Raw genomic sequence first — 18081 nt, 5'->3', positions numbered from 1 at the left:
TCAATTGTTTTCAAGAATTTTAATAGAAATCTTTGCAAAATTCAATTATTTTCATAAATAGCAATATTAATCACATGAATTCAATTATTTTCAAAACTAATAAATTCTTGTCAGAAAATCAATTTGAAAAAATTTTTTTTTAATTCTCGTCAAGATTTAAATTATTTTCATAAATAGCAAAATTCTTGGACAAAATTCAATTGTTTTTAATATAATTTTAATAAAAATCTTGTGCAAATTTCAATTATTTTTCAAAATATTTATCAACTTTATATTTTTCAATATTAATTTTAATAAAATTTTCCAAAAGAATTTAATTATTTAAAAAAAAATGTTGATGAAATTCTATGCCGACATTAAATTATTTTCATAAAATAATAAAAAATTGACAGGAAATTCAATTATTTAAAAAAGAATAGGCATACATTTTTTTTTTAAAAAAACATTATTTAAAAATTTTTAATAAAATTCTTCGCAATAATTCAATTATTCTCATAAATAATAAGATTTTATTAAAATTTCCAAAATAATTGAATTTTAACGAGATATTTTTTTAAAATTGTTTTCAAATTTCTACCAAAAAAAGTTTCATCAAAACTTTTGAAAATATTTTAATTTCTGCTAAAATTTTGATATTTTTGAAAATAATTGAATTCTTGGGAAGAATTTTATTAAGACTTTTAAAAATAATTGAATTTCTTCAAAGATTTTTATTATTTCACGAAAATATTTAAATTCTTCCGAAAAATTGTATTAAAATTTCTGAAAGTAATTGAAGATCTGCTAACAATATTGTTATTTTTAATTTATGCCAAGAATTTTATTAAAATTTCTAAAAATAATTGAATTGCTGATAATTTTTGACAAGAATTTAATTATTTTCGTAAATAATAAAATTCTTTTTAGGAATTCAATTGTTTTCATAAATAATAAATCTCATCGCAGAATTTAAATTATTTTTAATACGATTTTAATCAAATTTCTCGAAGAATGAAATTATTCTTAAAAATTTGATTAAAATCCGTTGATAGAATTCATTTATTTGAAAGTTTGTTGATAACGATTCTTTATTTCGAATTGAATTTTAAGAAACATTCAATTATTCAATAAATTATTTATTTGCATTTTATTTGTATTTAAAATTTTAAATAATTGAATTCTAGTAGAATTTTCTAATAAAAATTGATTTTCATTTCATAAAAATGAATTTCAGTTAAAATTTTAGATAATAATTGAATATGAAAAGCAATGTAGCGTGAATTTTTATAAATAATTGAATTTTGAAATTAATTTTTTTCGAAAAAGTTTAATTGAATTTTTTTTAATATTATTTTAAGTTTTTATTTTCTACTATTTATTTAATTGAAGAATTTATGAATAATTGAAATTTCGTAAAATTGAGTATTGTAAAGGAATGCATTTGAAAATTGTCAAAGAACTTTTTCGAAAATTTAAAAAAAATAATCGAAGAATTTTAGTTTTTAATTCTTGTAAGCAATAATTGAATGGTAAATGATTTTATCACTTGGTCATGTTTTATAGTTGTGAAAAATTTAATTTATAGCTTTTTAAGTAAAATATTCTTTTATTTTTGACTCGGACTTTATATTTTTGTCATTGGTCCGTAATTTTTCATTTTTGGTCCGTAAATTCCGTATATTTTTAAATACTTTCCCTGCTTCCAGCCCTGATATTTATATTTAATTATCGTAAAAAGAAATTTTCAACATTGGATTTCGATTTTCACCAATCAGTGAATAATGATAATACTTTTAGTTGAATGACAATTACTGAAATTTCAGTCGTTTAATAAAATTCCTCTTTCTCTCTCGCCCCTTCTGTGCGCCTTTTATAGACTAGAGTGAATTTTAATTGGACGCAATTGTACAAATAAGGAATTGACTTGAAATCGTTGGTTTTAAATAAATCTTTCACTGGCAGATTCACTTCTCTTTCGCTGTGTCAGGAAACATGGAACTGTAATGAGATTTTATTTGAGAAAAGGAAGAAGTATAATTTCACACAATTGTTCATTCATTAGGGTTTTATTGCTGTGATTATAAAAGTAAAAGAAAAAAAAACAAAGATGGTGCAATGTGTGCTGTGACAAATGTGCATTTTCTCTTGAAATTCATTTCCCTTCTTTTGTACAATAATAATAATAATATTACAACCGGAGAAATGTTTTATTTGAACCAAATATATAATTTATTTGAGTCAAAGAAAAGTGTGTTTGTCACGAAATCTATTCAATTATTTAAATAGAAATTTTATTTAGGACAAAAAAATTTTTCTTTGAACCAAATAAAGATTATTTGATTCAAGTAATAAATTATTAGAATAAAATAATTTTTTTTCAGTGTGACTATTTCATATTTAGTCTTGGTAATTTTATTAATTTTATCTTTTTGCATTGAGATGAGATTGTAACTCTTAATATATATGTCAAAATTGATGACATTAGTTTTATTACTATTCACGATGACTGTGGCAATATTTAATATGTTTTGCCTTTCTTTGTCACACTTTTTTTTTAGAAAGAAAAGAAGAAATGTGGTTGGTGGGAGGGGGGAAATTAGAACTATTTGTTGGCAATAATACATTGAAATTTCTTGTGGTATAGATCGTCTCTTATCCGAGACAGGAAACATAAAATTACCGTTAGAACAATCAAGTGAGTAATCGACATTTTATATTCATATGGAAGGGAATAGCACAATTTTTTTTTGTAACTTTCTCATACAAGTTTTCTCTTTACAATACACCGCACGTATTTCTTCGAAAATTTTTGCTTACCCACAGTTGCTCTCCATTTTTCTACATTCCTTTTTTTCGCCAATTTGTTTATTGCTTTTCACACTTACCTGAAACATAAAATTTAAAAAAATTATTAATTACATATTATCAGAGAAAATATATTTGAAAATTAATAATTTATTCTTAATTAATTAAAAATTAATTAACAATTAATTGTTAATTGTTAATATTAATTAGCAATTAATTGTTAATTGTTAAAGTAATGTTTGAAAAATTAATTGCATTCAATTTTTTTAATGCAATTAGTAAACAATTTTCCAAAAGTCATTAATTCGTTAATTTAAAAAAATATTAAAAATTTTTAATTGTTAAATTGTGCCACAGCAATTATTTACAATCTTTTTTAACAATTAATAATTTTTAATAGTTGAAAAATAATATTGCTAATATTTGTTCGATTTAAAACTGGCGCCCAAATTCTTGAGCATCCAACCCTGCTATTCCCCCACTTTTATCATGTGAACGCGCCCTTAGGCTATTTTCGCGCGTAGTTTCTTCTCTCAGCCGCCATTTTTTCTTGGTCATTACACTTGTTACACTCTGAGCGTCTGAGCTTTAAAATGTGTTGATAATCGTAAGAATCTTTTACTCAAGTACAATAAATCGTATAATTTTGTATTGATAGAGTAATAAATGTAATTATCCATTGTCCCACACAACCTGAATTCCAAAATATGCGGATAAACTTCAGATGTTCAAGTCAAAACGCTTTTGTTCTGGTATGAGTACAAATTACTTCATTTTTAGAAAATGGAATAAGTAATTTTCAGAAAATTGTTCAAAATAAGTGAACAAATGAATAATATATTTGCGCATTTCCTATAAAGACATAGCGTGGGCAATTTTAGGTTATGTGAAATTCTTATGAAATTCAGTGCTGTTTATACTGTATTTTAGTCAGTAAAAATTTTTTCATTTCTTTCAGAAATTCAATAGAGCAACTTTTTTTTGTTTCAGGAATTCGATAGAGCAATATACTGGAAACAATTAAAAAAAACTCCATCGAGGAGGTGTGATAATGCAAATCTCCTATTGTCATTAAAAAAAAGCTGCAATTTTACAAGCACTTGAACAGAAGAAGAAAATTCGAGATTAAATGTGAAAATGTTTAAGAATTTTGGAAGATATTCATCAATTACACACGAAAAATCAGAATCGGAAAGAAAAGTTAACAGACAAATTGATACGCATTTTTGATTGTTTGGTTATGTTGTCATTGGAGATTTTTCTTACATCACCACTGGAAGAAAATTATTAGGTATATGAATATCTATTTTTTTTCTTATTTGCTGACATTTATTATATAATTTCTCAAAAAATTTAAATTTAAATTCAATGTTAAAAAATTAATTTTGTAAATTATATTTCTAACTTTGAGACCGAATCTAATTTATATTGTGGTTTAAACTTAATTAATTATTAAATTAATTTTATTATTAATGTATTTATTAAATATTGATAAATAAATTATATATTATTAGTCGCAAAATTAATTATTAATTATTTGTTTCAGTTCGTGGTTCGAAAAAATATATTGAATATAAAAGAGGAAAAGCAACTTATGCACATTGGCATAATATTCGAAATAAAGGTTCATTTGCTGAGGAAGACGCGATGGCATGGCATCCATCGACCAACGTGGGATTCACCGTTCGGTGAGTGGTTTGTATTACTAATTTTTTTTTTTTAATTATTAATTTAAGCCTTTTTCTGTTTCGAAATTTCCCTCATATTTTTTCTTTAACTAAAGGAAATTACACTCATATTATTTATAAATAAAAAATTATATTTTTTGACTACAGTTCTAAAATTAAGTCTTGCCTTAAAATTTTCTGGGCTATAATTAAATATATTCAAAAATTCAACTACCTTCAAAAAAATTAAAATTTCGGAATTTAAATATTCTGAAAATTTTAATTGAAAATAGTTGAAATTATTGAAGTTCTCAAAGAGTTAGAATTGAAGTTAATTATTTAGATCTGCAAGTAAGTCAAAATTCTGTCTGAGCAAAGAATGAAAAATTATAATATAGAAAATGGAAGTTAATTATTTATAGATCTGCAAGAAAGTCCAAATTCTGTCTCTGAGCAAAGAATGGAAAATTAATATAGAAAATGGAAAGTTTATTCTTTAAAACAATATTTTCATTCTTTTATTTTTGTGCATAAAAGTTTTTGTTTTTTATATTGCTAAAATAGTAGACAAGTCACGTTTTGCTTTCATAAATCAAGAAGTAATCAACATAATCGTCAGTCTTCACGATCCATCATGATAAATTCGTTATATTGGAACGAGACAAATAATATGAATTCCTTAATATATATAAGCAACATTCCATTTTCTAATTCACATGATTGATAAGCGAATGTGATCGTTAAAACTTGACAAGAGAGTGAATAATCGACATAAATATCAAAATGAAAATGATATAGCGCAAAAATCGAATAAGCGAGGAATTATATATTTATAGCTTTTGATGGGTATAAGCGGAAGGAATGTGAGGTTTCAGTCTTTAGGTATTGTGAATTCTTTGCGTTTATGTATACTAATTATTGAAATTTATATTTCATGATGAGAAAAATTTCTGGATTTAATATTTATTATCATTATAGGACAAGAATTTTCTTTTTTTTAAATATATAGTAACTTTTACTATACTTTTTTTTAGTAAAATCGAAACTGTTTGGAATTTCTTGGCAATTTTTATTTTCTTCGAAAGCACTAGACTAAAGTGAATTTTTTGCCAAAGTACATTTTTTGTAGTGATAATTTATTTCGGAAACAGTAAAATTGATTATTTTTGGAAATATTACAATTTATTAAATAGTATCATTTATTATTTTCGATTATTTTTTTTTTTTTATTTTTATTTTTTTATTTAGTAAAAATCGAAGCAAAAATTAGCACAAATTGCGGACAGTTTTTTTTTACTATGAAAGTATAGTAAAAATTACTTTACACTGAAAAAATATTTTACCCGGAACAGCGATAATTTTCTCTAGAAAAAACTTTCCAGTTTTCTTATGTGCAATATTCGATACTAGAAAAAAATAGATTTTTATCTTATGAATTAGTCAAAAATAGTCATTTTTCGAAAAATTTATTATTTTATTTGTTAATAAAAAAATACAAAGTAACTTTTACTATACTTTCATGGTAAAAAGAAAACTGTTTAGAATTTCGGTCAATTTTCGCATTTTTCGAAAGTACTATAAATTTAACTACGGCTGAAGTAAATTTTGACTACTTTCTGTACTGAAAATTTATTTCGAATATGGTAAAAAAATTTAACAATAATTAATAATAAATAAATAAATAATAATACAATATATTAATAATAAATTAATAATTAATGAAAGAGAAATTAAAAATTACTAAATTGATAAAAATAATTAATGTACGAACGATAAAATAATAAAATACTAAATAAGAAAATAATTATCAATATAAATAATAAAATAACTAATTAATTTTACTTATAGTTGTTAAATGAGAAAAGGATTAAGAATTTTAGTAAATAATTAATTCCTATTTAAAGTGCAATAAATTATGAATGTTGTACTGAAAGTGTAATAACAATTTTGAACTTGTAAAAATTTTTTTTCTATTTAAAGAATTAGTTCGAGTATAGGAAAATATCTTCCGTCAGATAGAATTTATTAAGTAAATGAGTCCACTTGATTTAGTGAACTTTTCTCACTGTGGGAATTTCCGATTGAAAGAAATTTTACAATTTCTCTCCTTACTCCTCTAGTTCAATAATAAATTTTCATTTTCGAAAGTGTAATAATTTTGTAATTATTGAGATTGATTATTTATTTTCAGTTATTTTGAATAATTATTATTATTTTCTAATAATTAATTACTAATTAATTAACTAATTAATTAATCTAACTACTACTTTTTCATGATTTGAAAATTTTTATTTTGTAAAAATTATTATTTGAAAAATTATTATTTTGTCGAAAATTAAAAATATTGAATTAAAAGTATTAAATATCGAAACAAAAAATTGGAAATATTATCACATATTGGCAAGGATATAAATTCAATAAATGAAAAGTAGCATTTAAAGTTATAATTAAATTGAAAATTAAATTATCAGCATATAAAAGGAGTTACACGAAAATATTTAGCGAAGAATTAAAATATTGTGCTTTATGGGCGCACTGTGAAAACAAGTTTTTTTTAATTTCTTATGGAACCATAAATTTGTATGGAATTTATTATACCTATACATTGTAAGATGATTTTTAATTTATAAATGTTGTTCGACTGTGGGTTTTTTTTTCTTTTTCATTCTTGCTTTAGGTAGTCGAAATTAAGTGTACGTCGGATTACATAACTTACGCAATACACACACGCGAAAGATAAATAAGATTTACTTTTTTTTTGCCTTCTCGAGATTAACGATAATTCGATTTCGCGATGAAATGAGATTTTTTTTTCAACGACAATAATTCTTATGCAATTGGAACTAAGCAAATTTTTGAGACGATGTTTCTTTTGAAATTAAAATTTAATTCGAAGACAGATTAAAAATAATTTTTCCAATTTGAAAGATTGGATTTTTTGTTTGTTTTTTTATTTTTTTTTTTGCTAGAAGAGGAAACAAATTATTTTGTTGTACAGAACATGTTAATTATTATTTTGTTCTTGATTTTTATTTTTTCTACTTTTTTTTGTTTCAGAAATAAACATATTTTGTTAGTTTTCTTGCTTTTTATTTTTTTCAAGCTTTTTATAATTTTTTTAAACTTATTTGTTTTTTTTACTTGAGAAAGAAACAAATAATTTTGTTTGTCCAAAAAATTTATTTTTCTCTTGCTTTTTATTTATTTTTTTTTAATTTTCTTCTTAGGTTATTTTTTTCTGATTTCTTTCGCTTGAGAAGGAAACAAATAATTTTGTTGTCCACTCTCTAAATCTGAATATGTGAAATTTCACATATTTGTACGTTATAAGTCGTCTTCTCGATCAATAAGTGCATATACACTTATAATAAGTGAAATTTCACTCAGAATAAGTGAAAAATTCACTTATTTATAAGTGTATATGCACTTATTGATCGAGAGGACGACTTATAACGTACAATAAGTGAAATTTCACATATTCAGATTTAGAGAGCATTAAAAGAATTTTGTTGTTTTTTTTCTATGAACATTAAAAATATTAATGAGCGGCTGATTTTATCATTTGACACATTTATCATAATTAGTGAAGAAATTGAAAATAACTTTAGACTTGGGTTATGTAAGTGATAAATAAGTAAAACGATAATAAACGATCTGTAGACGTTAATCACTTGCACTTGTCGTACAGGTATTTCTATCTTTTAAAATTCTTTTCCATGCTTTACTTTCCAACTAATAAATATTATATCGGCGCGTTAAAATTAATTTAATTAAAAAGGATTAATTTACTTTCTCAATTATTATTTATTGAAAATAAATTATTTAAGCTTGAAAATTTAATTTTAAATTTATTTATTTATTTTTTTTTAATTTACTAATTTCATTCAGAGAAAAATAAAAAGTAAAATAAAAAATGAAATAAATAAACAAAAACCAAACTTTGGTTTTTGTTTATTTATTTCATTTTTTTATTTTACTTTTTATTTTTTTATTTACAATTATTTTATTATACTCTATTTTACGATTCCTATTGTTTTTTTTTCTTTTTTTTTTGAGAATATAAATTAAAAATAAATTAAATAATCGCAATCAAGTTTTTGAAAGAAATTTCTCGCGCCGAGCTTTTTTTTCGTACTCGAGGATAATTATATATCTTTAAATAACAAAATTCTGGTTTGTTCAGTCGAGTATGAAAATTTATTCTTTTATGTCGTTTCTTCTAATATAATCATTGGCACTGGTTCGTGAAAGCGTATCCAAGTCAATGATGATCCCCACATTATGGTCAATGTCGAGTTATACATCGCTTTTAAAAGATAATAATATGCATCCTGTTGTAAACATACTTCTTTAATAATACCTTCCTATTTTAGAGAGAAAGAAAAAAAACCAGCCCGATAATAAATTTAATTGAAGCAGTTTGATCAGAAATTGCAAATCGATCATAAATTAACGAAAAATAGTTTTTTTTAACCTCTCAGAATATAGAAATTGCATTTCTGATATTAATTTTTTTTCGTGTCAAATTTAGAAAGTTTCGAGATTTGAAAAAGACGTAAAAAATAAAATAAACAATAAAAAAATAAAATAAAGAAATAAAATAAAAAATTTTATTTAACAAATAAAAATAAAATATAAATAAAAAGTCTAGTTGGCTCTCAGTAAAATATTTTTATTTTTTTTTCTGTATTATAATTATTATTTTTGGTTGATTGAATCGTGAAGTTTAGAGAAATTATTAATTTTTAAGCCGCGAGGGTTATTTTCAATGTGTGCATACAATGACAATAATGGTGGAATTCAATGAACTTTTACGTCTCGATTTTATGACGGATGAAAGTCTCGACTTGAAGTTCGGAGGTTAATAATCGGCAATTTTGTGTTTAGAGTGACGTTTATGGTTGATTTATTCACAATTGTGAAGTCTTTATTGTCGTAAGAGATATTTTCTTATTTGCCTTTTTTATTGCAAGATTCCGATGATTATAATTGATTAACTATAATTATTTTTTAATATTTTCCAACATTTCTTAAAATATTAATATATGTAATTTTAATTAAATTAATATTTAATTTACTGAATATCTAATTAATTAAATAAATACTATAATACTTAATTATTAATATGTTACGTCACCAATGGTGGCGTTTAGAAAATTAAAACTATAACTATTAAGAGGTAAATTTAACCCTCTGTGGATCCTTGCTCTTTCAAAGGGGGTACCAGCCCACACTGTAAGATACTATACCTGCTCGATATTTATTTGTAAATAATGGTTCAAAAGTAATTAGAAAGAAAAATGCGTGGACAAGTGGTATTTATTCTTTAGAAATCGTTCTACTTACAATTTATATAACTCTGGACCTATGGGAAGTGGTTGGTTGGCTCCTTGTTAAAGATTAATATCTACACTACCGAAATTCGCGATTCCGGGCAAGAATTAGTTTATTGAGAACGAGGAACGAGTTCAAAGATCGACTTGCGCGACAGAGGTTCTTCTATAGGTGGACAAGTCCAGCGAGAACTTATCTTAGGGCACTTTAGATCCGGAACTTTTCTCTGTTGACTTTTGGCCAGCTCCTTGAAGCTTCCAACTAGACTGCTTTTTTAAGCGTCACACAGGGACCTCGGTACCTAGGATATGCAAAAACTATCCCTTCCATTTGCAAAATTCCTCCCTTCAACCGATTTTCCACCAATCATATCATAAGAGGGAAAATTGAGGAAAATCGTGGAGAGGGTAAATCGGGGGCCCCAAGAGGGTCAGCAAGGACCGCGTGGGCCTAAGTTTTATTACCAAGCATCTGTTCCACAGATCTTGGTTTTTACCAATTCCGAGGTTTGAGTGCTCTTAATTTTATGATAGGATTAACCTATAAGGGTAAGCAACAAAAAATGGTACGTGCTTGACAAAGCCAAGACCCGGATCCAAAGATTCCAAGATTTTAAAAAGGTGTCGACAAGATGGTCAATCCTTGAACTCTGTTCTTAAGTTTTTTTGGTTTTAGAGTTTTATGGTTCATTTGTTACTGAAGCTGTTGCCAAATTTCCCACAGGCCTCAGATGTAAGAGAAAATATAATATTGATTAGTAAGAGTCCATATTAGAAGACATATTAAATAATATTACATATTAATAATATTACATATTAAATAAATGTACATATGTAGAAATAAACATTAGACAATTTATAATCCACACAGTGGGCCCACACAATGCACGCAACATACATACTTAAACGATATTAATTAATAATTAGTAATTTGATTTATCATTGGTCTCTTTTCCAAAGATATGAAGAAGGGCGAACCGACACGTCCGGACGTAACAGATCCCCTTTCTTAGAATGGGAATACGCTGAAGGCGATTTCCATCCCGGTGAGCATGGCAGGGACACTGACTTGTGAGACGGGTTACAATAACGTTTTGCGTGTGGTGACGTCCTTCTATAGCAATCCAAACAATTTGATGGTCCCGTACGGCTCCCAGAGGCCAGTGTATGTGCATCTCACTTAATTTAAAATAATTTACACCCGGGGCAGTTTTACACGGTCCCCATGTGGTTTCAATGAATGACTCGATACATGAAGAGATAAAAGAAAAACAGGAAAAGAGACAAATGTAGAGATCCGCAGCATTTCTTCGAATTTGACTTTATAACAGTTAATAAAGTTATATTCGATTCGCGTATATATTTATATGTTTATTTCTTCCCTTTCCTCTTATATATATGTAATTTTTTTTTTTTTTTTTTTGAAAAGGAAGATATAAATCGAATTTATATTATTTAATTTAAGTTTCATAACTTAAAGCAATAATATTAGAGAAGTTTAAAGAAATTGCTTATATAAATGAATTTTTATTACCTTGGATGTGTACATTCACGTCCATGCATAGATACGTGCATATATACACATAGACATGCATGTACACACGTATACACAAATATTTATGCACATAAAAATATTTTCTATTTCTTTATTTTATTTTATCATTTTCCTTTAGTACCCCGAATTACCCGTCACCAATTGTTTAACTACTACGCTCGTAAAATTGCGAAACTTAATTACTATTAACGTGCTAATCTTAATTTTATTTCTTTAAATTAATATTGAAATAATTAACTAGTCATGCATTGCGTGCTTATGAGATCTAACAGTAAAAAGGAAGTCTTATTTCAAGGCAGTAAAGCAGTGCCAAATTAAGATGCATTATTTTTTTGGGACAGTCAACGTCTAATTTACTCAATGGAATTTGTATCCTTTTACATTATAGCAGACAGTTCTGAATTTAAGACTGACCTTGAATCAAGACTTAATTTTTGTTGTGTAAGATACGTGCAATTAAATTTTCACAACAAATTTTTATTGTAAAGGATATTCCTGCAGGCTGAAGAGTAGATTTTTATAATTGACGACTCGTTGGAAATGCAGCTATGCAAATTAAATCTGTGACTAATCTATTTAAAAGAATTTATTTATGAAATTGAAGCACGGCAGTGTCCTGTGAAAATAAATTATATTAGTACTTCGTTCTTAATCGCTGTTATCAGTTTCTTCCGAAGACTCGTCGATATGTGCGAGTTTGATTTTATTAATGTGTTTGCCAACCCTTTTGCCTTCGTCGTTTAGGAAGACTACGGTTTCATGATCTAGGATTTCCACGATTGGATATGGACCGTTATAGTACGGGCTTAATTTACCGTTTTTAGGTTCTGATAGGACAAATATTAAATCGCCCGGTATAAATTCCTTGGGGTTGATTCGATTGTCATAACGTTTTTTTGATCGTTCTTTTGCAATTACCAAATTTTCCCTTGCTCGGGCGCGAATGTCAGAGAGGTGAGTAATCATCTCTTGAATATAGGATCCGTAAGTTTGTAGCTGTTCCGTGTGTGGGAAGGATGAAGGTATGCGCATTGGTTTGCCAAAGACGAGTTCGTGAGGGGAGAATTGAGTACCCTCGTGAACAGCACAGTTGTAGGATAGCATGGCAAAAGGTATTAATCTGTCCCAATCTTCGTAATCCTCTATATAGTGCTTGAGGTAGTCTACAAGCACCTGATGGCTGCGCTCGAGGCTGCCGTTGCTCTGCGGGTGGTAGCCCGATGTGGTCACATGTTTGATTTTGAAAATAATAGCCAAATTGCTTAGAAGGTCATTTATGAACTCTTTTCCGCGATCGGTTAGGATGGCACGGGGACAACCAAAGGTTGCAATAAATTTGCGCGCAAATTCATCGGCTACTGTCGACGCTCGTTTGTTCTTTAGGGGGAAAGCCAGACAAAATTTTGTTAGATTATCTTGTACCGTCAAAACGTACTGGTTCCCGTCTGGAGTAATGGGCAAAGGGCCTACAAGATCCATGGAAACTTTATCGAAAGCATCGGCCGGTGTATCTGTGATAACCATTGGCTGTCTTGTTTTTATTCGTACTAGTTTTTGTCGTTGACAACTAATACAAGATCTAACGAAATCTTCTACGTCTCTTTTTAATTCCGGCCAAACGAAGCGGTTCCTAATTAATCGATATGTCTTTGTTACCCCTTTGTGTCCTCCTACCAGACTTGTGTGGTATTCGTTTATGATAGCTTTACGTCTTTCGGGGGGCGGGGTTTGGATTTCTCCCGAGCATAGAGCGAACGTGATATTGCTGTTTGAGAATACGTGTTGAATAGTGTCACGTAATGTGTTCGGGGGCAATTTCTCGAGACTATTTCCTACCAACGAGACCCTGATCGAAGTGGTATCAATTTTTCCGACAGCCACCTTCAAGCTACAAATTGCTGAATAAAGATCTTCAGGAAGGAGGTGATCATAGAAGCTATTCTTAACAAAGATTGAGAAAATGTACAATTTTCCAACTTTTGTAACGAGAACTTGCCCCTTTTTCGGATCTCTAGATTTTATCATAGTAGGGTTGATTAGATCGAGATCAATTAGTGTACGTTCAATCGTAGTCTTGAAGGTGCAATCCGCGGACATGAAGTGAGCAACGTTATCTCTAGCCAAAGTGAGGGAATCCCGTGTTATTCTGATAGTCAGAGTGGAAGGAGTGTCGACTACGATTGTGTTGTTAGGTAGTTCGTCGCGTAACTCTGTCCCTTTCTCAACAGGCGGTATGGACTCGTACAATCCCAATATCTTTTGTTCCTTTCCCGAAGATGTGACAGGTCTAATTAGGGGCGATTTCAATGGAGCACATGAGATCGGTGAATTGACAATCGTGTTATCTAAATCATTTTCGGCCGAAATTACAGTTTCATCGAGATTTATTAATGTGTTGTCATTCGCGTCACTTTCCGAGTCGCTTTGTATAGGAGGCAACACTAACACCTGTTCGTCTGATGCAGACACGCAAGGAAGGGGGGGAGTGTTTTGAGGGGGAAGATACTCGGTGTCGCCGGGTAAGCGGGCAGTTCTTTTCCTCGTTTTCTTCCTTCGCATTGTTTGACGCGCTGAAACATTACAACGATCTACTTCATCCTCTGACGAATAAGATGAGTAATAACGGAGCTCATTGGTTCTTCGACGTTGTTTTACTCTGTCTGCTATCCCGATTTCGTCGTCCGGTTGGGTTTCGGTGGGTGTTACTGGAATGAGCGTGGCATTACGCGGCGGTCTTCCGCGCTTTTTCGGTGTGGGCACGATCGGAAAACTGGCAATTTTATCGTCTGGCTGCTCTGATTGCACGGGGTTTCTCGAAAGAGCATCCGCGTTGGAATTAACTCTTCCGGGGCGATACTTTATTTCGTAGTTAAAATCTAACAATTTTAGTCGCCAACGAACGAGTCGCGAAGATGGGTCGCGAGTGTTATGCAGCCACACGAGAGCTTGGTGGTCAGTGACTATAGTGAATTTATCGTTATACAGATAGTGACGAAAATACTTCACAAAATTAGTCACGGCGAGGCATTCCTTCTCGGTAGTCGAATAGTTCATTTCTGCCCTGTTTAGGCATCGCGAAGCGTATGCAATCGGCAAGTCTGAACCTAATTTACCTTGACTCAGGACCGCGGCTATCGCAATATTCGATGCGTCAGTCGTCAAAATAAATGGTCGAGAAAAATCAGGAAATTTCAAAATCGGTTCCTCGCAGAGACATTGACGTAAGTCTTCGAAGCTCGCTTGCTGTTCCGTTCCCCATAAAAAGGGTTCATTTTTTCTAAGGAGTTTAGTGAGCGGTTTGGCTCGAGAAGCGACATTTGGGATGAAACGGCGATAATATCCAATCAATCCCAAAAACTCCTTAATATTTTTTGGGGTTTTAGGAACGGGAAATTTCGCGACAGCTTTGATTTTATCGGGATTCGGTCGCACTCCATCTCCTGAAATCACATGGCCTAAATAATTAACTTCGGTACTCAGGAAAACGCATTTCTCTGGTTGAAATCGAAGTCCGGCCGTCGCGAGGCGAGAAAAGAGACGGAAAATTTTTTCGTCGTGTTCGTCAAGAGTCGCAGCGAATACGACTATGTCGTCGAGATATACAAAGAGTTCGATTCCGTTTAGACCGGACAAAACGTTATTCATTAATCTTTGGAAGGTCGCTGGTGCTCCCTTTAATCCAAAGGGCATGCGATTAAATTCATAATGATTTGTCCCGTCCGAGAAAGCGGTTTTCCATTTGTCTTCCTCTGCTATTGGTATTTGATGGAAACCAGAAGCCATATCAAATACCGAGAAATATTTCGATTTCCCGAGGTGATCTAAGATTTCATTGATTAGGGGAAGGGGAAACGCATCTCCTACAGTTTTTTCGTTGAGGTCGCGGTAGTCGATAACGAGACGCCATTGCAAATTTCCGTCCTTATCCGGTTTTTTTGAAACTATCCATAAGGGTGCGTTATTAGGTGAATTTGAATGCCTAATTATATTAGCTTTAAGCAATTTGTCAAGTTGTTTTCGCACTACCAATTTATGTATAGGTGGATAACGGTACTGTTTTTTATAGATCGGAGAGTTATCTGTAGTCGGAATACGATGCTCGGCTAAGCTAGTACCTGGTAAGTCGTCGCCTGGCAGCAAAAACAATTCTGGAAAACATTCTACATAACTTTTAACGCGAGCGAAACGATGGGGTCCCAATTTATTTGAATCGATTTTTTTTAGAATCTCATTAACTCTTTCCTCTCGAGTAAGAGTTGTCTGTTTACCCAATATGGTATCTTGAATATCGTCCGGTTCTTCGTCGAATACATCGTACGGCGATAATTCCTGCGGTTCTATTTGTAAACTAACGTCATTTTCATTTGTGTTTATGGCCATAACGCAGCAACGACCATTTCGCACGCGGACAATTGCCTCGCCTATAAACACGCCTTCCGGGGTATCGATACGAGGTAAATATCCCTCCTTCATATCTTTGTTTGAAACGTCGATCGTAATAACTTGACGCGCGCGAGCTTTTAAGAAGAAGGTGGACAATGAGCGAGGGGAACGCTTTTCATTTAGTGTTTCATTTTCATGAGGCAAGCACGGCAAATTTTCGCACGCCTGATTGCGGGTCGACGGTATTGTTGCCGTTACCGAAGCTTCCTCCGCGATCGGAACCATTTTTAAAAACGGAATCGGTTTTATGGGATTACTATCTAGAACCATTGTATCGTGATGAAAAGATAACTCAGCTTTTTCGGCTCTCAAGAACTCTAATCCGATTATTCCGTTCCCCGGTAAGGGAAAAGGGTCCGCAAAAACATGAAATTTCGTAACAACTCCCCACAATTCTATCAAGGCAAATCCGATGCTATTCAAACTCGCAGAAGATATTCCCGTAACCGTGAGTTTTTCGTCCATATAAACGTCAGTTGACGGATCAAGAGAGTGTAGGTCGATAAGATTAATTTGTGATCCAGTGTCTACTAGAAGACGAGCCTGTCCGCCGACAAAAGAACCTGATTTTGCAACTACTTCCGGGTATTTTATTAATTCAGTGGTTTGTTTTGCAGTCTCGAGGCCTTCATTATGGTGTAGGTCTGGGTTTGGGGGAATGGTTGATGCGTTGACGGAGCGCTCGTCTCCGTCAGATTGGGACGAGCGCAGTTTGAGTTTAAATTTTCGGTTTGCTGTTTAATAGACGTCAATGGGGTAATCTGAGAAAGAGTAGAGGGGGAAGCAGGGTCAGTGAAGCTGACAGACGGATGGACGATTTCCCCTTCCTTATTTTCTGGATATACAGCTGATTGTGGGAAAAAAGGAGGTGTGTAAGCGCCCCATGGCTGTTCGTTTGTGTAATACTGCGGATAATACGGCATATAGTTGCCTTGAGATTCGACGTATGGGAAATTGTCGAAATGTTGATAGGATGGATTTTCGGCATAATACGCGTCCCATTCGTGTATAAAGTGTGCTCCTCTTGTTGGGTATTCTGCATAGCGTGGTATAGATGGGCGAAAATAGCCACTAGGGAGTGCGGCGTTTCGAGGGACCATAAAGGGTCGGTTAACTTCTTCACGTTGAGATACATTATTTGCGGCTGTGGTTTGTGTGTTCGGAACACGAGGAACAAATCGCTCGTTTGGCCGAGAGGTCGGAAAGGGGGGACGAATTGGACCTGCGTAACCAAAGTTGCGTTGGTCAGGATAAAGCGATTGAAAAGGTCGCGGGAAAGATGGTGGGTTAGCAATTGACGGTCCGCGTGTCGTATATCGTTCGGCAAATAATTGCTCTTCTAAGCGAGCATATTCGAGGGCTACGTCTAAAGTCGACGGTTTTTGTATGGCTACTCGAAGTTCCAAGTCACCTCTTAAACCTCTAATAAAGCCATTTAATGCCGTTGAATTTACGAGGGGCTCGAAAGATTTGACTTCCTCTGGGTTAAATTGATTAGATAACGCGGCTTTCGATTTTTTGATTAAATCTTTTATTCTAAATCCGAATTCGTTAACCGTTTCTGTGTTGGACATTTTCGCTTGGCCTAATTGTGAATGATAATGAGCAAAAGGGAGAGTGGTAGCCGCAAAATGTTCTTTAAGATGTTTTACGAAAGATTGAATATCGGCAAAGGTTTTATTTTCCACGGATTCGCGAGCGGTGCCTCTTAGTTTTGGAAGTGTTAGTTTCACGAATTTTGCCTGATCATAATTTCCACTAAGTAAAGAGTATGCGTTTTCAATTTCTAACACGAAATTACGGAGGTCACAGTCTTTACCGTCGAACAAGGGAATTTGATTCAGAATCGTTTGAGTTTCTAAATATTCTGTCATTGCCGTGACAGCGAGTGCAGCACTTTCTGCCATCGTGATGAGAAGTTTAAAATTCGATAATTGAAAATAAGAATTAACTCGATCGTCAGGGAAATTAAATAAAATAAGTAGGCAAACAGAGAATAATTGGTAAACACATTAAACAATGAGACACATTAAACATATACATAAATTATAACATAATGTTTCCTTTTGCCAAGATATAATAATAAATTTTTAAATGACTCGTATTTCCGGAATATTTGAGATAAAATTAAATTTGAACTGTGTTAAACTCTAACATTATGTAAGATACAGAAAATTACTTGCAAAAGAAAACATTTCAAATTTAAAAGAAATCGGATATTTAATAACTTATTCGGCCCGTGTTAAACTGAGAATACGTTATAGTTAAACAAAATGGAGAATAATTTTAGATGACTTGT

At 31.0% G+C, this 18081-nt stretch overlaps 1 protein-coding gene across 6 annotated transcripts in view; it reads right to left on the bottom strand.

The window, feature by feature from the left end:
• The window catches only part of LOC122500907 (myb-like protein P), a 197279-nt gene that overhangs the window by 56412 nt on the left and 122786 nt on the right, over positions 1–18081 (bottom strand). The window contains exon 2 of one of the 6 annotated variants that reach the window (XM_043610076.1): positions 2797–2864. The exons of the other annotated variants lie outside the window; for them this stretch is intronic. Within the exon in view, the coding sequence (XP_043466011.1) occupies positions 2797–2864 (68 nt within the window). The remainder of the gene's footprint in view (positions 1–2796; positions 2865–18081) is intronic. 6 annotated transcript variants of the gene reach the window in all.

This window comes from Leptopilina heterotoma, unplaced genomic scaffold, assembly GCF_015476425.1.
Source record: "Leptopilina heterotoma isolate Lh14 unplaced genomic scaffold, ASM1547642v1 Lhet_103, whole genome shotgun sequence".
NCBI classification, from domain to species: Eukaryota; Metazoa; Arthropoda; class Insecta; order Hymenoptera; family Figitidae; genus Leptopilina; species Leptopilina heterotoma.
The sequence above is the reverse complement of the archived record's forward strand: the minus strand, read 5'-3'. Positions and strand labels throughout refer to the sequence as shown.